Source organism: Rattus norvegicus, chromosome 8 (genome assembly GCF_036323735.1).
Source record: "Rattus norvegicus strain BN/NHsdMcwi chromosome 8, GRCr8, whole genome shotgun sequence".
Lineage (NCBI taxonomy): Eukaryota > Metazoa > Chordata > Mammalia > Rodentia > Muridae > Rattus > Rattus norvegicus.
The window spans coordinates 117,471,802-117,495,004 of NC_086026.1; the positions used below are offsets into that span (position 1 = coordinate 117,471,802).

Genomic DNA, 23,203 nt, shown 5'->3' on the forward strand with positions numbered 1-23,203 from the left:
TTCTTTGTTCTGTTTTGTTGGATTTTGAGACAGGCTCTCTCTATGTAGCATTGGCTGTTGGAACTCACTATGCCCAGGCTGTCCTTGAATTCACAGAGACCCTGCCTGTGCCTCTTGCATGCTGGGAGTAAAGGTGTATGCCAGCACGTCCAGCCTTGTCACCGGCTCTTCCCGTCCACTCGTACATACGATCCTCTTCCTGGCCATTCACATTCCTCATACAGGGAATGCTCACTTGAGCCCTTCCACTTCAGCCCCTTTGCCAGCATCAAGCCATTCACATGTGGAGTCAGATTCTAGTCTGGGGCCATTTTGGTTCCACCAGAATCCTGCCATACATATTGCCTCCGTCTTTATCCATACCCAGTTCTCCCAGTGCTAGCCACTCCTTTTACTCCCAGAAGCATGCTTTGGAGGACAGCAACCAGCACTCCGGCTGTGGCTCTGGTTTATGGGCTGCCGTAGGGAAGGCCAGGCTGAACTGAGAAAGACAAGTGGGGATGACCTTGGCCGACTTCTGGGTAGGAGCCCTTGGCAAGGCAAGCCAGTGTTGAGTGTGACTGAATTCCCAGTCTAGTCTCCCTATAGTCTCAGGCCTCTGGGGACAATGTTTAGGCCTTCCCGTGAAGGGCTGTCTGTCTTGGTTCCTATATCTCAGCCATCCAGTTCATCAACACAGCCTCCCAAGATAGAGCCAAACGAAGCCCACTTGATCTCTGGAGCCTCCTAGGAGTAAGTGTTCCTTAACAAGGTCACCTGATGTGCTAGGTCCTTCCTCAGCCTGTCCTACATGAAGTCCTGTGGACACTCCCAGGAGCCTCAGCAGTAAAGAACTGGTTCCATTCACTCCACCATAAGACCATTGGGCAACCCAGGGCATAGTATGGGAGGCCTCTAACTTGCTCCTGGTTTGGGGGGGGGGGTGAGGTTCTGGTCCTGCTACAACCTAACCAGCATTGATTAGAGAAGCAAAAGGCCTAATCAGAAGAGTGCCCAGTGGATGTGGTCTTCTGGCTGTCAGAACCACCTCCGTGCAGTCTCAGAGAGTAGGGCCCCATGAGAGAACATGTATGAATTAGCAGGGCCACGTTAAGGATGCACTGTGACAGCTGTGCTTACTTAGCAGCAGAATGGCTGTTTCTGGTTTCAGCCTAGACTGTGTGAGAGTTAACAGGCAGCAGGCCTTCCTCCCCGGCTCCTAAGATCCTCAGAAGCATACACTGAACTCCTGCCCCGGGTCTCTTTCCTAGTGATTGGGTGCTACGCCTCCACTTGCTCTTGACCAGGGATTCTAGATCAACCTTTTGGGACCGGTGGGATGCAAAGACAGACATCGCTGGATGTTCACATCAGCAGTCAGCCCCTAAGTGCTTCTGGTAGCCACTCTAGCACCTGTAGGTGTTCAGCTTCTGCAGTTTAGCATCAATTCTGATCAGGAATAAGGAAAGAGGGTCAGAGATAACCTTGTGTACCTAGGACAGCAGGCATCTAGGAGTGCGGGGTTTACCTATTTGGAGCTCAGGGATGAAATGACAGGCAAGTAAGGAGGTGTTCCTAACAGAGGCACCAACATTTAGAAGGAGAAACTGATATAACTGTTCTACGGTGAAACTGGCAGAGTCCACAAGTCCAGGGATTTTTCAACCTCCAGATAAAATTACAGCAGGCAAGTCCCTTAGAGCTGCAATCTGATGAGGTCATATTGTAGTTAGAGTGAAACCCCCTATTTCACTAGTGTGATTTCTGGGTTGGAGAAAGAAACTAGTCCTAACCTGAGGTGTTCAGAGAGGCCTGAGCCCATAGAAGGCAAAGTGGATAGCATTCCTTAGGGGTGAGAAGAGACGCCAGACGCCAGAGTAGTTTAAGCCCTAAGCCAGCGATAGACCAAACCCAATGAGCTTACCTTAGGAGAGTGCAGGGCCTCGTGTCCACCTTGAAGGCCTTTATCTAACCAACAGATAAAAAAATAATAAAGGGATTCTCCTGGGGGCTCCACAGTTGAGAAACCTATCTACCCGCAGTGGAGCTTTGTCCTGGGGTGCAGACACCATCATGGCCACACGATGGCAGCAGAGAACCACTAATGGCCACTCCTACGGCCAAGTGGATTGGTCAAAGCCATCCAAATGTGTTAGGTCTACCCGCAGTGCCCAGAAATGTCTCACAATCTCTGGAGGAAAGACAACATTCACAAGAGCCCCTGTCTGGACGCTGTGTGGAGCGTATTTCAGTTTTCTCTGCATGACTATCTTTAGACATGTTGACTATGGAATGCTGGAAGGGTGCCATGGCTGGCTTTGGGTTATTTAGTTATTTCTGGGCTGGGCCGTCCTACCCTGGGGATGGAGGAAGAGCACAAACTGTATTGGGAGCATGCATTAAGCCCAAGCTCTTGGTGGCCCTTGAGATGCTTCTTCCGAAGGCTGGATATAAAAGGCCTTCTTTTATACAATACAGAGAGGATTAGCATGGCCTTGTGCAAGGATGACACACAGGGGGGGTTGGGGATTTAGCTCAGTGGTAGAGCGCTTGCCTAGTGCCCTGGGTTCAGTCCCCAGCTCCAAAAAAAAAAAAAAAAAAAAAAAAGGATGACACACAGATCTGTGAAGTGTTCCATATTTTTTTTTTTGATGGTTTTAAATGATGCTTTAAGAAAAAAAGCTGGGAGGCTGGAGAGAGAGCTCAGTGGTTAAGAGCACTGACTGCTCTTCCAGAGGTCCTGAGTTCAAGTCCCAGCAACCACGTGGTGGCTCACAACCATCTGTAATGAGATCTCATGCCCTCTTCTGGTGTGTCTGAGGGCAGCAACAGTGTACTGATATATAATAAATAAATCTTAAAAAAAAAAAAAAAAGAAGCTGGCCACGATGGCACACACCTTTAGTCCTACTTGGAAGGCTGAAGCAGGTGGATCTCTGAGTTCGAGGCCAGTCTGGTCTACAAAGTGAGCTCCAAGACAGCCAGGACTGCACAGAGAAACTCTGTCTCTAAATAACAAAACAAAACAAACAAAAAATAGTCATCCTAGGATAATACCATCTCAACTCTGACAGGACGAAGGGGAGATGAGGCATTCACTAAGGCCATGTTAGAAAGGGGAAGGAGGCGGTGAAGTTTGTCCTGGGTGGGGAGTAGAAAAGGTAGAATTCCCCAGGCCAGACTGAATCCTGTTAAACTCCTCCCTCCCCAGCTCTCTTGTCCTCTGCTACCCTGGGACTCACAACTGCCTATGGCCACCCTGTGAAGAGTCCTCTCGAGCCCAGGTTCACTAACTAAGGAAGCTGCCTGGCTAAGAATACCTCTTCCTCCTCAGGTATTAAGAAGGTCCTCTTGCCACCAGACAGCGGCTGAGGCCCAAGTAAGGGAGACTCTCTCACTAACCCATCCTGGAAAGAGGGCTCTGAATTCCTAGGCGAGCGCTCTACCACTGAGCTAAATCCCCAACCCCGGGGCTCTGAATTCCAACCAACTAGAACTACATCTCGTTTCAGAGACATCGTGCCCACAAAGCAGGGTTCGGAGCAGATCAGAGGTGTCCTGGAAATCATAGAGGTGCCCTCTCCCATATGGGGACACTGGAGGAGAGGCATTTACCACCGTCACCCTCCCCTCCTGTCTTATATACGATTTTCACATCCTGGGGCCACAGTGACAGGATTAGAGCCAGAGGGCTAGGTCTTCACAGAAGTTGCCTCTAACTATTATGCCCTCCCCTCCCCGGGAAAGGGGGCGGAGTGTGTGTCAGACTCCATTAACCCTATGGCTCTTGGCAGACAGAACACAACACACCTTCCCCTGACACGTCTCAAAAATGGGCACATGGAAAGATGATTTCCTTTTTGGAGCCCCCCACATCACTCTGTCTTGTGTATTCCTGGTCTCCGTTCCCCACATGATGGACTGGTGCCTGACGGTGTTCAAGGAGCCAGATTGTCCTGCAGCGTTCTAACCTCAACCAGGTGGATTATGGGGGAATAGGATGGTGTAGGAATACCCCTTCCCTAGTCACTACAACAGCCTTCTCACAGCTGAAAAGAGTCAGACGGAGCTGGAAAGAAAGCAGGGCCTCCAACAGGGCTCCGCCCTAGCCCCACCCCCAATCCTGCCGCACCCACAGGGCCCACCTCTCTTCGACTTTGATCCAAGTAGCTGCGGCAGCGGCAGCTAGAAGCAGCAGCTGGGGCCCCAGGTGAAGTGATCGTGCCATTGTCGTGCCCGTGAGTCCACAGCCAGGTGCTCAGACCACAGGGCAGAGAGAAAAGTTGGGTTTGCCAGGGACCAGGGCAGTGGGTCAGCTGCCAAGGAGCTTTCAGTGCCGCTGCTTAACGCTGGTCTCAGCTCGGACCCAGAGTCTGGTTCAATCAAGTCCTGGACCTTCTGGGATTCCCAAGAGGCCCCAGCTCAATGGGGCTGCTTCTGCCGCTGCTACAGGCCTCTCTACTGCTGATGCTTCTTTTGCGGTTGCCGGAGGCGTCTACCAACCTGGACTGGCAGTGCCCACGAATACCCTTCGCAGCCTCCCGAGACTTCAGTGTTAAGTACGTGGTCCCCAGTTTCTCCGCGGGAGGCCGGGTACAGGCCACGGCAGTCTACGAGGACAGTAAAAATAGTGCGGTGTTTGTGGCCATACGCAATCGCCTGCACGTGCTTGGGCCTGACCTGCAGTATATAGAGAGCCTGACCACTGGCCCTATTGGGGACCCTGGCTGCCAGACTTGTGCGAGCTGTGGTCCAGGCCCTCATGGACCACCAAACGACACAGACACATTGGTGCTAGTGATGGAGCCGGGTTTGCCAGCCTTGGTCAGCTGCGGCTCAACCCTACAGGGCCGCTGCTTCCTGCATGAGCTGGAGCCTCAGGGGGAAGCCTTGCACTTAGCAGCTCCAGCCTGCCTCTTCTCAGCAAGCAATAACAAGCCTGAGGCCTGCACTGACTGTGTAGCTAGCCACCTGGGCACTCGTGTGACCGTGGTGGAGCAGGGCCATGCTTCCTACTTCTATGTGGCATCTTCACTAGACCCAGAGTTGGCCGCTAGCTTTAGCCCACGCTCAGTGTCCATCCGTCGTTTAAAGTCTGATACGTCTGGATTCCAACCAGGTTTTCCGTCGCTGTCTGTGCTGCCCAAATATTTGGCCTCCTACCTCATCAAATACGTTCATAGCTTCCACTCAGGAGACTTTGTCTACTTTCTGACTGTACAACCCATGGATGTCAGAAGCCCTCCCAGTGCCTTGCAAACGCGTCTGGTCCGGCTCAATGCTATAGAGCCAGAGATTGGTGACTACCGGGAGCTGGTCTTGGACTGTCACTTTGCACCTAAACGCCGTCGACGCAGTGGAGCCCCAAAGAGTCTACAGGCCTACCAAGTGCTTCAGGCAGCCCACTCTGCTCCAGTGGACGCCAAACTGGCTTTGGACCTGAGCATTTCAGAGGGCCAGGAAGTGCTTTTTGGGGTTTTTGTGGCTGTCAAGGACAGTAGCTCTGGCCCCAACTCTGTTGTGTGTGCCTTCCCCATTAACCACCTGGACAACCTGATTGAAGAGGGGGTAGAACGTTGCTGTCACCCTTCTAATTCTTCTCTCTTGACGAGGAGGAGAGGCCTTGACTTCTTCCAGACGCCTAGTTTTTGTCCTAATCCGGTGAGCAGAAAGAGCGGGCCCCTGACCTGTGAGTACCCTGTGGGGCTGAATACAGGTCATTTCCTTGCTGTCTCTGAAAGGGCCTGGGTGGGAGAAGGCAGTGGGGTAAGGCACACGAATTAACAGCCATCCCGGAAGCTTGCCCAGTGCAGGAGGCTGATCCCTATTGCTTCAGTTTGCTGTCACCCTTCCTGCCACCTGACTCTTTAAGGTGGTTTCCGTGGTTGTGTGAGGAGGAGCTTACATCAGTTACCTCTGCCAGCACAATTTCCAAATCCCAGGTTAAAGGATAGGCATCCCCTCCAACCTGTCCACCTCCCAGGCCCTCAGGGACGCAGAGAAAAATATATACAAAGCCAAAAACACATTGGCAGAGTCTCAGGAACACAACTGTTCACAGCTGCTTGACAACACAGTTTCACTTTCCTGGGAAGGTACTGTTTTGCTCTGCTTTGCAGAGAGGGCTTAGCAGGGTTGCCAGAGAACTCCTCCTCGCACACATACCCCCATAGGATTCCAGGGAGCCCTGGAAGTCTGAGGGCTTGTTAGGGAGCCAGTATGATCTGTGGTTCATTAACCCATTCTCCACACAGTCATTACAGGAAAAGTCTGGGACATAGTGGAAAGACCATTTTAGCTTGGCACTAGAAAGTTCTGGGAAGCCTCACCCCAGTCTTATGCAAGCAACGATAAGTAATTGAGGATGAATAAAGGCGTGGGAGGAGACAGTTGGAGTCAGTCCACCCCAGACTTTTGTCACTGTAGCCAAGTCCCTGCCCCAGGTAGGAGGTCTCTTGGCTGGTTGTGTAGCAAGTCAGGAAAGAACAGAAGAAACAAACAGTAAACAGAATGTCTTTAAAATGCTACTTTGAGGGGCTAAGGGCTTAATGAAAACTACCTCCTTGAAGCCATTCAGATAGTATCACCTAAGACTATTGAAAGGTTAATGGAAGAAGTTGAATGGAGCTTTGGATGAGCGGGACCTTCTGATGATCTAGCTCACAGTCACATTCTTGGAGTCTCTGGCCACCCTTGGTTCTGCTGTGACAAGTTTTTGTTTCCCCACCACACACACACACACACATACACCCGTCTGCCCCCAACACCCCTATTGGCCATACTAGGAACTAGGGACCCTTGGTTCTGCTGTGACAAGTTTTTGTTTCCCCACCACCAACACACACACACACACACACACACACACACACACACACACACACACACACACACACACCGTCTGCCCCCAACAACCCTATTGGCCATACTAGGAGTGCCTCTCACCTGCTGGTCAAATGCTCTCCCACTGAGCTACATCTCCACCCCCTCTCCTCTCTGCCTTTATAATTTTTAATTTTGAAACAGTCTCACTAAAGTCACCCAGGCTGGCCTTGAACTCATTCTCTAAGCCCAATCCATTCTCAAACTTTTAATCCTCCTGCTTCAGCCTCTGGAGGAGTGAGGTTCTTGGGCCTGTGCCACAGCCTGGCCATGGCTGCGATACCCTTGACTCATTCGTTTCCAGCTTCCATTAGTGGGGCTGTAAAATTTACGGCCAGTGTTGCAGTGAAAAGTCATTTTTCTTTAGAACTTAAAAGACCAAATCCAGGGCCTCACACACGCTAAGCCTCTACCACAGGGTATTATCTTCAGCTTTTGTTGTTGTTGTTGTTGTACGTTTTTGTTTTTTGAGACAGGATTTGCTATATAGCTAAAGCTAGCCTTGAAGTTGCCCTTGAACTCAAGATTTTCCTGCTTCCATCTCTCAAATGCTGGTATCACAGGCAACACCAGGCCTGGTGTAAATCAGTCTCTCTCTCTCTCTCTCTTTTTTTTTTTTAATATTTATTTAATGTGCATGAGTACACTGTAGCTATCCTCAGACACACCAGAAGAGGACATCAGATCTCATTACAGATGGTTGTGAGCCACCATGTGGGTTGCTGGGAATTGAACTCAGGACCTCTGGAAGAGCAGTCAGTGCTCTTAACCACTGAGCCATCTCTCCAGCCCCAGTCTCTCTTTTTTTTTTTATTACTAAATATTAAACCCATGGCCTTGAATATAGAAGTGTTCAACCGCTGAGCAACATCCCAGCCTTGAGGTGGGGCATCCTTAGCCCCTTACCCTCAGCAGAGTATATTTAGGTTGAGAAGACCTATGAGTAAGAACATTTGGACTGAACCTAGACAGGAAATCAGAACCTCTCCCAACTTAACTAGTGGCGAGAGGATCACGACTGCATAGTGCCAGGCACCAGGAGGACTAATCTTAGGCCCTGCCTATGGGCCCTAGGTGTGGAGGTATGCCAAGTTTCCAGAGATATGTAAATCAGCGTTTGTCCAGTGAGTAACAAACCACGGTTGTACCAGCCTGTGTGTGTGTGCAGAATGGTTGATCTAAAGACTAGTATCTGGCTGCATGGATTCAGATTAAGTGTGGAGCAACTCTGAGGAGCGGGACACTTAAGGCAACTGTTTTCAGGGATAAGGACCTTAATCAATCTTAGGACCCAAATTGAAGACCCCAGGGTATAGAGGCAAGCAAGCAGGAGCGTGGGCTTACCTGAGCTACCGCCTCCTTAACACCAGAGCCCCACCTGTGCCTGAGTCACGGTGAAAACAGTTGGCAAGCTTCCGGTGGCTGGGGCCAGGCCCCTTTCCTTCTCAAGTTATGACAAGGTTCCAGTCCCCACCCAAGCAGGATATAGACCCAGATCGGGTCGGGCGTCTAGACTCGATATTACTTCCTCTTGCCCCTCCCTCTCCCAGGTCCTGCTTATTACTGAGGTCCAGGAATGGGTTAAATCTGTGTGACCTGAAGGAGGTTCTTAACACCTAGGGCTCTCCTGGCCCTTCTTGTTTGTCTAACCCAGCCCCAGCATCTTAAATACATAACACTGGCTTCCTACTTGCCCAGGACTATTCACAATTCTGTCCTAAGAATTTACAGCCCCTCCCCCAACACTCCTGGCTAAAAGCCAGGGAGAGATGTGTGTTTTCCAAACTTCTGAGGCTTAACTTGCCATCCAGGTCACAGGGCCTGGTATGTTGTTGTTGTTGTTGTTGTCGTTGTCTTTGTCGTCGTCGTCGTCGTCGTCGTCGTCGTTGTTCTCATGGGCAGTGGAGGTAACTATAGCACTTACGGAGTCCCAGGGAAAGGAACCATGTTGCCAACCTTGGGAAGCCACTTAACCTCAGAATTCAGACCCCTACATAAGTAGGGGAACTGAAGCCCAGGAGGGACATTTGCCAAGATGCACACAGAGAGGCAGAGTGGAGCCAGCAGGGGGTGACAGAGTACCCTGGGTCTTGAAGGGTCTGTGAGGCCTTGGATAAATGAATGGGTGTGTGGATGGGTTGAGTCTATAGCGGGTCACCAGGATGGACACAGCAAGGTAGGGGAATGAAGAAGGGGATGATCTGGCTTTCTAGACTGGCCCTCCTTTCTCCCCTACCCTTGCTATCTCCAGGAGCCTACAGGCATGGTAGTAATGGACAAGGGGCAGGCTCTGGGCCTCCTCTAGTCCAGCAAGGTGAGGGTTGCAGTTTGGGATAGCTGATATTCTGACAAAAGCCCCCAAGAGTCAGTGACCAGGCCTGACCCCCTGACTCTCTTCCCCTCCTTTGCCTTTGCCCAGCCTGGTGCTCCCAGCTCCCGGTGCCACTACTTCCCTTTGATGGTCCACGATAGCTTCACACGTGTGGACCTCTTCAATGGACTGTTAGGATCAGTGAAGGTCACTGCACTGCATGTGACGCGCCTTGGCAATGTTACAGTGGCCCACATGGGCACGGAGGATGGGCGTATCCTACAGGTAGGTCCTTCCCTCAGTCACCTGGTCCCGCAGTCCTGTCCCCTGCCCCTGCTATTTTTCTCAGAGCTGACCTGTCTGTCACAGGTGGAGATAGCCAGGTCACTCAACTACTTGCTGTATGTGTCCAACTTCTCCCTGGGGAGCAGCGGACAGCCTGTTCACCAGGATGTCAGCCGCCTCGGGAATGACCTACTCTTTGCCTCGGGGGACCAGGTGAGGTGTGCAGGGTCAGAACTTAGGGTTCGGGGTAATGGGAGCCCAGAGAGGCATGGCTAGGAAGACCTTACCTCCCTAATCTACAAAGGAACCAGGAGGACTGACAGGACCCAGTTCCCACCTTTAGCCATCCTGACCCACCCATTGGTCACCCTAAGGTCTTCAAGGTGCCCATCCAGGGCCCTGGCTGTGGTCATTTTCTCACCTGTTGGCGTTGTCTGAGGGCACAGCGTTTTATGGGATGTGGATGGTGTGGAGACCGGTGTGGCCGGCAGAAGGAGTGTCCAGGCTCCTGGCAACAGGACTACTGCCCACCTGAGATCACTGAGGTACAGCACCCCCCCAGCAAGGCACAGTAACCGTGGGACAAGCAGGGCAAGGGGAGGATGGGGGAGGGACAAGAAGGGCTCTGGGGTAGCGTGGGGTTGGGGTGAGTGTCAAAAAGTCCTGACCACTATCAATCTTCCTCAGGTCTGAAATGCCCATAAGGAAGGCATCCTTGTCAGAGGGGATGACACATGGGAAGCTCGGGAGGTAGAGAAAGTCTGATGAGGAGTAGCGAGTGACCCAGGACTGTTAGAGTGCAAGATACACAAGGGATATGTCAGGGGACTCTTGGAGAAGCAGGTGGGGCTGAGAGTCTGAGCTCACACAAAAACCTGGGCTGTTCTCTCCACTTCAGTTCCATCCCCACAGTGGACCTCTAAGGGGCACTACGAGGCTCACCCTATGTGGCTCCAACTTCTACCTGCGACCCGATGGTGTGGTACCTGAGGGAACACACCAGATCACTGTGGGCCAAAGTCCCTGCCGACTGCTGCCTAAGGACTCTTCAACCCGTAGGTATGACATGGTCCCTACCTTCCTATTCCTGATGAGAGTGACCAAGCAGCCCCTCATTTGTGAGACCCTGTTCTGTGAAAGGTATGGGACAAGCTATAATGGCTCTGGCCTCTTGCCTGAGCTGTCTCTGTCCCCTTTTGAGCCTGTGTGTGCTCTACTTGTCTGTTTGGCTGTGAATGAGACAAGGTTTGCCCCTGTCCCACTCAATCCTGTCTGCCTTCAGAAGAGGGGATGGGTGTAGATGCTACTGAGGTTCAGAGAAGCCTCCTGGCGAATGGCAGGCATATAGCCAGCCCTACATGATTCCCAACATGGTGCCCTTCCTGGTGTCCCAGGTCAGGGTCGCAAAAGGAATTCATAGAGGAACTTGAATGTGAGCTAGAACCCCTGGAGACCCAGGCCGTGGGAACCACAAATATCAGCCTTCTTATCACTAACATGCCAGCAGGCAAGCACTTCCGAGTGGAAGGCGTCTCTGTGCGGGAAGACTTCTCTTTCATGGTGAGGCCACATTGCCCGGTCTTTGCCCTTGGTCAGTGGGTGGTACAAGAAGGGTGGGCTTCGAATGAATGGTTTGTTTCAGCTGAACCATTTCCATATCCTCTCAGGAGCCAATGCTGACATCAATAAAACCCGACTTTGGCCCACGGGCTGGGGGTACCTATCTCACCCTTGAAGGCCAGAGCCTGTCTGTCGGCACCAGCCGAGCTGTGTTGGTCAACGGAACTCAGTGCCGGCTGGAACAGTAAGTGTTAACAGGTAAAATCATGGGAAGCTACAGGACCCTACCTACCTTTGTGAGACTCCAAGTGGTATCTGCATCCCGAAGTGGCCCGATGTTTGAGGGGATCTATTAAGTTCCTCCTGGCTGCTGCCTAAGGTCGCCTCAGGTCTCAGGTACAGCATAGTCCCTGTTTTCCTTGTCCCTGATGGGGATGACCAAGTACCCCTTCCCTGAGAGAGTCTTTTCTCTGCTCCACCCAGGGAGGCTCCTAGGTGGGTACCTAGTTACTGCCAGTGTGGAGAGAAGAGAATCAGTCGCATGGTCAATGTAGGGAGCAGGAGCGAGAGGGAGACGAGAGCCCAGCACAGAGGCCATGGTCTCCACCAAGGGTACAGGAGATTACTTCACTGCCTTCTTGAAAGCCTTACTGGGAGCATCTCCAGTCCCATGGAGTGTAGATGGATGGGAAAGACAGCCACAGAGGAAGTAGAAGAGATTAGTAAGCCCTGGAGGAGGTAACCCTGTTCATCCTAAGAAGGTGTCCCCTGTGCCCAATCTCCCACTCTCGCAGGGTCAGTGAGGAGAAGATCCTGTGTGTCACGCCTCCTGGAGCTGGCACAGCCAGCGTCCCCCTTCGTCTGCAGATAGGGGGTGCCGAGGTGCGTGGCTCCCGCACCTTTCACTACAAGGAAGACCCTATTGTGTTGGACATCAGTCCCAAGTGTGGCTACAGGTAAATTCCACCTCTGACTACTTTGGCCTCTAGGAAATGAAAGAGCAGCTCCCTGAGTCCTCTACACCCACCGCCCTTCCCTTCCCACAGCGGCTCCCACGTCATGGTCCACGGCCAGCATCTGACTTCAGCGTGGCACCTCACAGTATCATTCAACGATGGACAAAGTATAGTGGAGAGCAGGGTGAGCAGGGCGGGTGACAACCAGAAGGGAGGAAAGCTGGACCAGTCCCCTGATGTCCAGCTTCACCTCACACTGGGCTGAGGAGACTGGAGCAGTCAGGGCTTGGCCATTTGCCTAACTACTTTCATGTGGGTCTCGGCAGTGTGCAGGGCAGTTTCTGGAACAGCAGCACCAGTGTCGTCTGCCTGAATACATGGTCCGAAACCCTCAGGGGTGGGCAACAGGGAATCTGAGCCTCTGGGGGGATGGGGCAGCCGGCTTCACGTTGCCTGGTTTCCGCTTCCTGCCCCCACCCAGTCTCCCCAGAACTGGCCCAGTCCTGCTGAAGCCTGAAGAGCATTCAGTTAAGGTCGAGGTAGGTTTAAAGAATAGGGAAGGGTACCGCGGAAGATTAGGAGGTAGAGCCCAGCCTCTGATCCCTCGGTCTATCTCTGCAGTATATTGGGCTGGGCGCTGTGGCGGACTGTGTGACGGTGAACGTGACCGTGGGTGGTGAGGTCTGCCAACATGAGCTCCGGGGGGATGTGGTGATCTGCCCTCTGCCACCTTCCCTGCAACTTGGCAAGGATGGTGTCCCGTTGCAGGTAGGTGACATAGCTGACCCTCTCCGGAAACCATGAGCTGAGGGTCTGCAGTCTGGGCTTAAACTGCCATCTACTTTCAGGTCTGTGTAGATGGTGGGTGTCACATCCTGGGCCAGGTTGTTCGGTCAGGCCCAGGCAGGGCTTCACAGAGGACACTTCTTATTGCTCTTCTGGCCTTGATCCTGCTCGTGGCTGGGCTGGCCATCGCACTGGTCTGTAACTCCCGAAGACGGAAAAAGCAGCTAGGTGAGTTCCCTACATCCATCCAGACTAAGCCTCCCCCAAAACATCAGCACTCCCCCAAAACAGCAGCATCTTCAATCTCCAGACTGTGGGGGTCTCCCACAAGTCCTCAGTGGGACTCAGTCCCTAGGAGCTTGGAGAGGCTCAACACCATGGGCTGTCTTTCCACAGTCCTTACTCCCAACCTGGATGACCTGACATCCCGGGATCTGTCTCCCAGAGCCATGTCCCTGTCTATATTCCGCTCTGGCTCTGACTACAGAAATGGCCTTGGTGAGTTGGTAGAAGCAGCCAGGGCTTGCCCCTCCTCTCAGGTGCTTATTCCCTCTCCCCGACAACACTCTCTGACTTTGATAACACAGCTTCCAGACCTCCAAACCATGAAGAATCTTCAGAGGGTCAGGATGGGACAAGTGTCCCGCTGCTGCGGACAGACTCTATCCGGCTCCAGGATCTGGACAAGATGCTCCTAGCCGAGGTCAAGGATGTACTGATTCCCCATGAGCAAGTGGTCATCCATACTGACCAAGTCATTGGCAAAGGTGTGGGGGATAGATTGGGACCTGGTGGGGCAGGGGCATAGGAGGAGTATTGGTGTGTGCTCGAGACAGCTGGAGTAGTCCCCACATTGAACTACTTGCTAAGGCTGGGGATTTAGCTTAGTGGTAGAGCACTTACCTAGGAAGCGCAAGGCCCTGGGTTCGGTCCCCAGCTCTGAAAAAAAAAAAAAAAAAAACCATTCCTCTGAACTACTTGCTAACTCGTGTGACCTTGAGACTATAAACTTCTGAGCCTCCATGAGGTCATCTTTGGAACGAGGCTTTGGAGAATTGGTTCTTTGGTGGCCTCTGGTGTGGATGTGTGGGCATCAGAGGACCATAATGGCCCCGCCATTGGGCTGCTGCTCGTTTTTAATGTCACATTGTCTAATTTGGGGTTCTGAGGTCATGAAGGACATGCTGTGAGTATGGGCACCAAATCCCTTTTACCATCCCACTCTTTCCAGGCCACTTTGGCGTTGTCTACCACGGAGAATACACAGACGAAGCACAGAATCAGATCCACTGTGCCATCAAGTCTCTGAGTCGTAAGTGAGACATAGGCTGGGTGGGGAGGAAAGTGACCTCAAGCTGCAGGTCCTTCGTTCCTGCTATGCTGCCACTTTCTTAAGTGAACCTGGAGTGGAACCTCCCTGCCCCCTGTTGTCCCCATCTGACCCTGCTAAAGGACCTTCTTGCCCTTGGCCTGACCTATGCTACTCTACAGGCATCACGGAGGTACAGGAGGTAGAGGCTTTCCTGCGGGAGGGGCTGATCATGCGTGGCCTCCATCACCCAAACATTCTGGCTCTCATCGGTATCATGCTACCCCCAGAGGGTCTTCCCCGCGTGCTGTTGCCCTATATGCGCCATGGAGACCTGCTCCGTTTCATTCGCTCCCCTCAGAGGGTCAGTGCTCAGTGTCCAGGGTGGGGGGTTTCTGCCAGCACCCACCTCTGCCGATGCTCACCAGTCTCCTCGTGTCCCCAGAACCCCACTGTGAAAGACCTCATCAGCTTTGGCCTGCAGGTAGCCTGTGGCATGGAGTACCTGGCAGAGCAGAAGTTCGTGCACAGAGACCTGGCTGCTAGGAACTGCATGTGAGTGGCTCAAGCAACTGGGGTGAGGCAAACAGGCAGGTTATGAGGAGCTGCCGCTGCTAAAGGCCACCTTAAGGGAGGACCCAGCCTTTGCCCTGCAGCTCTAGGTCTTTCTGGTATAGGGATAGACACTGAGGTTCTCGAGACCCTGGGACCGGTGGGTGCAGGACCTGGTGGGAAGTCAGTTCTTAGGCAGGTGCCCTGCCACTGAGCTACAGCCCCAGCCGGGTTTCAGTTTGACATGTGATTCCCTCTCCACAGGCTGGACGAGTCGTTCACAGTCAAGGTGGCTGACTTTGGTCTGGCACGTGGCATCCTAGACAAGGAATACTATAGTGTTCGACAACATCGCCATGCTCGCCTACCTGTCAAGTGGATGGCACTGGAGAGCCTTCAGACCTACAGATTCACCACCAAGTCTGACGTGGTAAGGTGCCCTCTGCTCCAGGTCTGCTTGAACTCCGTGCCTTAGAGCATTTTGTCTTGCTTTTGCATGATCTGAGCACAGAGACTCCCCAAGTTAGGCAATCCCCTCCTCCATACCTCATTTGTCTTGGACAAATGTGAAATAGAATCTGGTGCCTGCCAGGACGAAAGAAGTTTGCGAATTTATTGGTTCCTTATGAGTAATCAGGGCTTGCAACTCTGAAGTTGTGAGAGACGGGGGGGGGGGGGGGGGCACGACTTGTATGCTATTGAGGAATGAGCTCTGGGCAGAGAGGTGCGCCCTATTTCCAGTGACAGACTGAGAAGTGGAGGACCTGGGAGACCCACCTGCCCCAAAGCTTGGGATGTGGTTGTTTGAATCAGTAACCCTCGTTTTTCTCCAACAGTGGTCATTCGGTGTGTTACTGTGGGAGCTACTAACACGGGGTGCCCCGCCCTACCCCCATATTGATCCCTTCGACCTCTCTCACTTCCTGGTTCAGGGCCGCCGCCTGCCTCAGCCTGAGTATTGTCCCGATTCACTGTGAGTGTGTAAGAGGGAGTGGGGTGGGGCAAGGCTGGACTCCAGCATGGGGGAGGGGGCACAACAGACCAAGCTCCTGCCTGGTTTTGTGTCTGACCCTCCGGTGGATCAGGAAAGGGAGCCTCTCTGGGACTCAGTTTACTCATCTGTGTACCGGTCCCACCCCCACACAAGGAAGGACTCTGAGAGGACCTCACAGTTGCCATGGTAACAGCATTCCAACGCAGTCTGGGTTGAGGCCAGTGGTTTGGTTTCCCAGATCTCTTTTCCCACCCGACTCCTCCTGCAAAGGGAGAGGGGCTGTTATCCATCTCCGCCAGCCATTCGTTGATCCTCACAGAAAGGCTCTGCTGGCTCCCACACCAGCCCCTCTGCGTCTCTCCATCAAGGGCTTTTCACTGCACGTAGTTCAGACTCCTCATTCCCAGGGGATGGCCGCAGCTGTGTCATCAGTGCCCGTGGGGTAGGTTTGACTCCCTAATCAGCAGGCAGGCATACCTCAGCTGTGCTCAGGTCTGCACGCTTAACAGGGAGAACCAGGTCACAGGTAGAGAGAGCGGCTGATGACTCCTGTTCCTGGCTATGCTCCAGAAAGGGAATGAGTAAACTCTTCCTTACAGCTCACCCCATCTTGGCCTTGACCTTTCTGTCATCTGTTTTACTAATATGTACAGTTTGAAGTAAGGAAATTAACTTCACTACCTGTCTGCATCTAAGACAGGGTCTCTGGACACATTCGGGTGGGGGTTTCTATGTGGTGGGGCTTCAGTGGTAGGTTTGGGGGTGGCGGGGGAGAAAGAGGGTTTGTCAGAGGGAGAGGGTGGTTGTGATGCATGGTAGGGGTGGGGCTCGTGCTATATAGGTCTGTTGGGGTTCGGCTGGCCCTGTAGTGTTTTATGAAATAGAGACCAAGGGGCCAGGTCTCTGTCCTAGGTATTAATCAGTCAGTGAGCCGTTCCCCATAAGCAGATGTGAGACTGGGCAAGATATGTTCCCATCTGACTAGCTTAAGCTAAAAGCCTCCAACGTGTAACACTCACAGCCACTGAGAAAAGGAAGGAGACCCAGGTGGCACACTGCAGAGTGCACTCAGCAGGGAGAGCCCTTGCCCTGGCTGGGCTCTATTTTGCTCAACTATAGAGTGGGTATTCTAACGCTCCCCTCAGAGAGTCGGAGACATGTATGAGATGCTGCACACAGACACTCAGACTATAATTCCAGGCAGGATGCCATTTTTATGACGACAAGGCATGCTCTAGGATGCAGCAGAGCAGGCCAACCTACCACTTCAGAGCCTCCACCTCAGAACCACTGCAGGGGCTGCCCATTGGCTTCTCTTTCAGTCCCCATTTAAATCCCCAGGGCTGTTTTGCTGCTGAGTTTTTTGTTTGTTGTTTTATTTTTAAGACTGGGTCTCTGTAGTAGTCTAGGCTAACCTCAAATGCAGGCTAATTCTCCTGCTTCAGCCTTCCAAGCCCTGGGACTAGAGGCACGTTCTACTGCGCTCAGTATTTGTTTGTTGGCTTGTCTTTGAGACGGGGTACCACTATGTAGCTCTGGCTATCCTAAAACTCACTATGAAGACCAGGCTAGTCCCAAACTCCTTTTATAGCTAAAGCTGATCTTGAACTCCTGATCTTCCTCCCTCCACTTCCCAAGTGCTAGAATTGAGGGTGTGTGCCATCATGCCTGACTCTACGCAGGATTTAATCTTCATTTTATACCCTCTCTGGAAGAGGTGTGATGATCCTATTAACTCGCAAGCTTCTGCCTCTTAGCCGTGTGCTGAGGGTTTCACAAGTTTACCCAGTGAACCCAGTGCTGTGATTAGAAGAGGCCATCTCTGCATAGAAAAATAAAGGTACATACCCAAGATCACTTAGCTAAGGCCCCGGAGCAAACTCAACGAAAACTCTTTATGGCCAAGGCAACTGGACCTCTGCCGAGTATCTCAGCGAGGAGAGGAAACAGTCTTGTCCGGATGGGGCTCAAGGCCCTGCCTTGTGTCTTCATCTCTGTTTTGTTCAACAGGGATCGGGCTGCCCAGATATATAGATTACACCCTATACCTGACATTCCTCGTCTTACAGGTACCAGGTGATGCTTCGATGCTGGGAGGCTGATCCAGCAGCACGACCCACCTTCAGAGCCCTAGTGCTGGAAGTAGAGCAGGTAGCGTCCTCACTGCTTGGGGACCACTACGTGCAGCTGACCGCAGCTTACGTGAACGTAGGCCCCGGCGCGGTGGATGATGGGAGTGTGTTTCCGGAACAGGGGCAGTCCTCGCCCCTGCATCACAGGAGCACGTCAAGGCCCCGGCCCCTCTCAGAGCCACCTCTGCCCACTTGACTAAAGCCCTAAGTAGGCCACAGGAACTAGACCTGCTAAGTGGCCTTAAGCTAATTCCAGGCTGCCTCTGGACCTATGACAAGCTGCAGCACGTAAAAACCTCCACTCTTTAACTTTCCGAGGCTACTGAAGGTGGAAAACGGGGCTGTTTGAGCCCCTCGTTCCAGCATGAACCAGTGTAATTTTTGTAGCATGTATTTATTTAATGTTTGTTTTGTACCTGTTTCTGAATACGGAGGATCCAGCAGTGATCACAGAGATCCTACAGTGTAAAATACTATGAATGAATGAATGAATGAATGAACATTCAAGCACAAGTTATGGTGTATGCTGTGAAAGAAAGGGACATTGAGGGAATGGAGGATTGCTTTAGAGAGATGGCTAGAACGGCGAGGGAGGCAGTAGTTTTGCCGCAGCTCTTTCAGGGTGGGGATAATCTATTAGAAGCTGGGTTGGGGTTACAGATTTTGGGCAGCGTAAGTAGTATGTGCAAAGATTCTGTGGCTACAAAGGAGCTGGCTCAGTCCAAAGGCTCCAGAGCACAGGGAGGATGAACGTGCCCAGATTCAATTATAGGACCTTATGACTGCTGGATGAACCAAGCGGGTAGGTTGATTGTCGAAGAATGCAACATTCAAGATGGCTTCTTCCCGGGCTCAAACACTCCACTGCTCCTCCCTTGCCAGTTTCTCCCAGGGTCCCTAGGTAGTACACATACATGCACATATGCTGTCATGGTATATATGGACTCGCCTGCCTGCCTTCCCTGCCAGCATTGCATTTGCAACCTTGAGAGGGAGGATCTCACCGAGAGGCATCCGCTCTGCACTTGCTAGGAGCAAACTCTGAAGGCCCAGCTTCTCCATCTATTTATATTCCAAGGACACTACGCTATAGCTACTGCTGGAGGGGCATGTTTGTCTAGAGAAAAGGAAAGCTCCACCTCCTACTGTTTCTCTATACTCTGAGTACCACAGGGGCTGGAGTGTTGGAGAGTCTGGGAACGGGGTATAGGTTTCAATAGTAACTCTCCTTTGCTTAAGCCCCCCATTGCTTTATCCATTCCTCTAGCTGGATGACACCTAGGTCTGTAAGAAAGGAAAGCTTCCTTCACGGAGTAACTTAGAAATGTTCTGGGGCTGGAGAGATGGCTCAGTGGTTAAGAGCACCGATGGCTCTTCCAGAGGTCCTGAGTTCAAATCCCAGCGACCACATGGTGACTCACAACCATCTGTAATGGGATCCGATGCCCTCTTCTGTTGTGTCTGAAGACAGCTGCAGTGTACTCATACATAAATAAATAAATCTTTAAAAAGTAATTCTCTGTAACACTGGGACCCTAGATCTGGAGTCAGAGCTCCTCCCTAAAGCAGAAGAGTGTCTCCTGGGGACTGCTGCCCTCTAGCGTCTTTTGCCCCAATTGCTACCTACAGGACCCTAAGGCCGTGTGCTCAAAGTTAGAAAGAGATGCTTCTACTGGGAAATGGGTGTAAAGGTGAGGAGGGTCAGGGAAGGGGAAGGCAGGTGGAACCAGCTTCTCGGCACAGGTAAGGAGGCCGCAATCTTGCAGCCCTGGCCACTGACTGTTTGGCTGTATGTAGGTGCACACAGGACAGCTGTGTTGCACCTAATCTTGGAGAGATGTAATGGAGTTTCCTGAGGGATCCCATAGCTGCAGCCCCTGTACCAGTTGGGGAGGGGCTTGCATGCTTGTAAGGACTTGTAGTCCTTTATCTCTAAGCCGTAAGCTTGTGTGATGTGAAGGGCTTATTCCCTCACTGGCTCATCTGTGCACTAGAAAGTCCCAGAAAGGAAGCATACTCTGGACAGAAGGGGAGTGGACCATAGAAAAGGGACCCCAAGGAGCCTTGCCAATATTTCCTATTAAGCTGAAAACTTCCTCATTTGAAGGGTAAAATTAAAAAAAAAAGTAAAATAAATTCTTTGAGCAGTCACTCCTCTAACATGAGCTTTTTGGGCCAAAGGGCCCTCTAGAGTCAGAATTATCCAGGAAGGAGCTCCAGTTAAGTAGTAACTTGGGGTACTGGATTTTTGTCCCCCAACACACCCAGCAGCTCCCAGGCTCAGAGCTCCATTTTCAGTTCTCTGATAGTCCCAAGACCTTCCAGGGCAGTGGTTCTCAGGCTTCTTCATCCTGTGACCCTTTAATACAGTTGCTCATGTTTGGTGACCCAACCATAAAATGATTTCATTGCTACTTCATAACTGAAGTTTTGCTAGTGTCATAAACTGTAATATCTAACATGTGAGCCCCATCCAAGGGTGACGGCTCACAGGTTGAGAAGATCTGATCTAGGGTGTCAGGAATTGAAATTGGTGACTGGGCTACAGGGGGGCCAGGGACAGATAGAGAGGGTTAGTTCTAGGATCCTAGATGGGGTGGGCCTAGATGGGTGGGCTTACTTGGAGGCTTCTTAATGGCCTTTTGGAATGGGGGAGACTGGACTGTCTCTCTTCTTGTGTGTATGGGGGGATGGGGGATTGGGTTTAGGTGGGAGTGTGGCTGGGAGACTGCTCAGGTATAATGAATGGCTAGTAGAAGGGAGAAGTCCTTAACAGATTTGCTAGACCTAGGCCTCCCACCAGGGTAACACGGGTGGGGGAGAAGAGTTTTCTTTGAAGACTCTACAGTCCAGCATTCCCACCAATAGCTGTGGACACGAGTGCTAACCTTTCAAGTCAAGCATGATGGTGCACACCTATAACTCTAGCACTTGGGGTATGGAGGCAAGAGGATCAAGAGTTCAAGGGTAGCCTCAGCGACATTGTAAGCCCAAGTAGGGCTGAGGGGCAAGCAAATGCCCATAAAGACTAGGGAAGGCCATGGTGGGAGCTGGGGCTGAGGAAGCAGCCGGTGACTCACAGCCTCCTGACTGCCCACTGGTGTCAGTGCTGTCTCGCACCTGGAAGGCATGCACTGCATAGACTGACCTGCTTTGATGGGGAACCAGAAGTCTGGCCCGAGATTCCCAATGAGCTTTATCTTAGCCTTGCTCCACTGGACCTCAGGGGGCCTGGCCTGTGGTGGTGCTTCCTATTTTGAGTTCAGTTGGTAACAACTGAGGGAAGTTACTAAAGGATCAAAGGGGCTCAGCATGGACACTGGCAGAGGGACCATGGAGAACCAGTGTTCTCGGTGTCAGAGAGACCCTCACCTCTCCCCTCTGCTTCCTTCCATTGGCTTAGGTGGCCGGTTGTCGACTGGGCATTTAGGATCTAGGATCTAACAGAGAAGCAGCTGGTGACCAATATCACAGGAGCCAATTAGCTTTGAAGCCAGCGCTCCCTCTCCCATGCTAGGAGTTCCTCCAGGGATGTTGCTGTGCCTTAGAGAATCAGAGGCCCCAAAGGACTTGGCACCATCCCTGGGCTGTATGACAGTGCGAGCTAGCGTTAGCTATGCATTAATAAGTTTTGCTTACCTGTTCCATCAAGTCAAGAATTCCACCCCCCCCCCACTTCTCAAAGGGGGAAATGAATACCCTGAGAAGCTCCACCCCACCAAGTGAGTGGGCGCCCAGGTCTCTTTATCTCCTTTTCTCTCCACAGGCTGTTTCTGACAGGGTCCCTGAAAGGAAGGCTCTCCTCACAGCCCTCTTGCAGACATGGTTAAAGATCTCTGCAGTGTAATCGTGAAACCCTGTGTGCCTCTGGCGGCACTTGGCTCGGGGTCTGCTCCCAGTAGAGGCAAGAACAAGCCAGCTGAGAGCAGTAGCCAGGGGTGGCTGTGCCATTGCCCTCCCTTCTGGGCTGGTGAGGCTGGCTATCTTTCACGCAGAGTTACGTAAGCTTGAGTCAATTGGGGCTCAGAGCGGTTCATTGTGGGCTATTTTTAAGCTGCAACCCATCACAGCAGAGGGGTCACTGCACCAAGCGTCATGCAGGGAAGGTTGTTTAAACATCTGTTATTTAAATTTCTCTGCGCCTTACAGCTCACAAGCCACATCCTCTCGGTGGGCGCTGTGGCTTCTGCCTTCCACATCCCGGATTACTAGTGGATTATCTTGCCTCACCCTCTCTCCATTCCCTGAGGCTGGGGTTCTTGCCTCTGGCTGGCCTCCTAGGTGGGTGTCCAGGTGAGACAGGGAGCTGGAGGGGTCAACTCCTTTACAACACGACCTTGTCTCCATAGGATGGGCGATTCTTGGCCAGGATAAACTGCAGGGCAGCCAATGGTCCAGGCTTTGGGGTCCCTCGCACTGTTACAGAAAGGAGTGAAAATTTAGGCCCCTGTCAATTTCCCATCAGCATCGAGGCAGGGTTGACTCACAAGAGCCATTAGGGTCTTTTCAGAAGCCTTCCTTTGTCTAGGCTCTCCTCTGCTAGATGGAATGGCTTCCCCGCACAGCACTAATACTACAGATCTGCAGCCTCTACAAGCACATAAGCTGATGTACAAGGCCGAGAGACAGGGCTCCAGGGAAATAAGCCTCGCTCTCTGATCCACTGTTAAGTACGTACGTGACTGTACACTGGGAGGCCATTGAAGGCGCCTCTGATCTTGAGGTTTTTGAGATGTCTTGAGCATTCCCAGGGCACAGAGTGTGGAAGGCAGGTGTACTGGAAGAGTGCAGGGGCAGAGATTTTACAGAGCTAGCTGCCTCCAAATACAAGGGAGCCCAAAATAGGGTCTGTGTCGGACAAGCGGACCAGGCTGACCTAGGAACCATAGAACTCCTGGTAGAGCACAAGCTCCACTCTCGATAGCTTTTCGGTCACTCGTCCACATTCCCTGGGGCCTTTTGAGTGACAGGAATTCATTTAGTTTAATCCACAGGGGAGAAAGGTTTTCCCCCCCAGGGTGACTGGGTCTTTGCCCCAAGAATTGGGGTCTTCCACAGTGCCCATTTGGAAGGTGAGGGGAATATGAGAGAGAAGGCACACTAGGCATTTGTCTTCACAGGGGAGACACCCTGTGGGCTCACCCTCAAACTGTATCCCTCAGCTCCTCCTTGCCACCCCTTCCATGCCCCCCACCCTCTACTTAAGGCCTTCAGCCTGGGGAATGGGCTTAGCCTGGGGGAGGGGATTTCAGGTTACCATGGCAACACATTTGGCCCTCCTCACTTCCCAGAATCAGAAATAGAATTGGACGCCCTTCTTCCTGGAGAGAGACTATTTAAAAAACAGTCGGGGGGAGACGACGAGGACACAGGGGCACTATCCCCAGGAGCTGAGCAAAAGGGGCCTAAGCTGAAAGCTTCTACACCCTGCCCCCTCAGCTGGATAAGATAAGAATGGGC

The 23,203-nt window shown here is 52.2% G+C and overlaps 1 protein-coding gene and 1 long non-coding RNA gene across 9 annotated transcripts; one reads left to right on the forward strand and one right to left on the reverse strand.

Annotated features, from left to right (window-relative positions):
- Positions 1-126: 126 nt before the first annotated feature.
- Mst1r (macrophage stimulating 1 receptor) lies at positions 127-19,258 on the forward strand. 8 transcript variants are annotated; one of them, XM_039081228.2, is made up of 20 exons: positions 127-5,640; positions 9,278-9,454; positions 9,539-9,667; positions 9,829-9,999; positions 10,353-10,513; positions 10,849-11,014; positions 11,122-11,258; positions 11,809-11,970; positions 12,061-12,154; positions 12,297-12,509; positions 12,592-12,738; positions 12,819-12,984; positions 13,153-13,254; positions 13,320-13,523; positions 13,988-14,068; positions 14,248-14,429; positions 14,511-14,620; positions 14,882-15,047; positions 15,454-15,590; positions 17,681-19,258. In XM_039081228.2, exons 1-20 carry the CDS (start codon positions 4,405-4,407, stop codon positions 17,937-17,939), a joined length of 4,200 nt encoding a protein of 1,399 aa, XP_038937156.1. In that variant the 5' UTR covers positions 127-4,404; the 3' UTR covers positions 17,940-19,258. The 8 variants fall into 8 exon arrangements, with proteins under 8 accessions (XP_038937156.1, XP_063121317.1, XP_038937153.1 ...); NM_001412199.2 differs by having other exon boundaries at positions 4,167-5,640; positions 13,344-13,523; positions 17,681-18,256; XM_063265247.1 differs by having other exon boundaries at positions 9,278-9,667; positions 13,344-13,523.
- Positions 12,499-17,686, reverse strand: LOC134480232 (uncharacterized). The gene is made up of 5 exons (XR_010054481.1): positions 15,788-17,686; positions 14,986-15,202; positions 13,660-13,695; positions 13,353-13,544; positions 12,499-12,952 (listed from the first exon to the last, which is right to left on the reverse strand). It is a non-coding gene; the product is annotated as an uncharacterized LOC134480232 (long non-coding RNA).
- Positions 19,259-23,203: the final 3,945 nt, after the last annotated feature.

What these genes read in the sequence shown, in the direction of transcription:
- Mst1r (XM_063265246.1), top strand. Translation starts at nt 4,405, where the DNA reads ATGGGGCTGCTTCTGCCGCTGCTACAGGCCTCTCTACTGCTGATGCTT. An exon ending in CTGGCTGCTAGGAACTGCAT is followed by an intron (nt 14,621 to 14,881) that starts GTGAGTGGCTCA and finishes CCCTCTCCACAG; the next exon opens with GCTGGACGAGTCGTTCACAG. An exon ending in GAGTATTGTCCCGATTCACT is followed by an intron (nt 15,591 to 17,680) that starts GTGAGTGTGTAA and finishes CTCGTCTTACAG; the next exon opens with GTACCAGGTGATGCTTCGAT.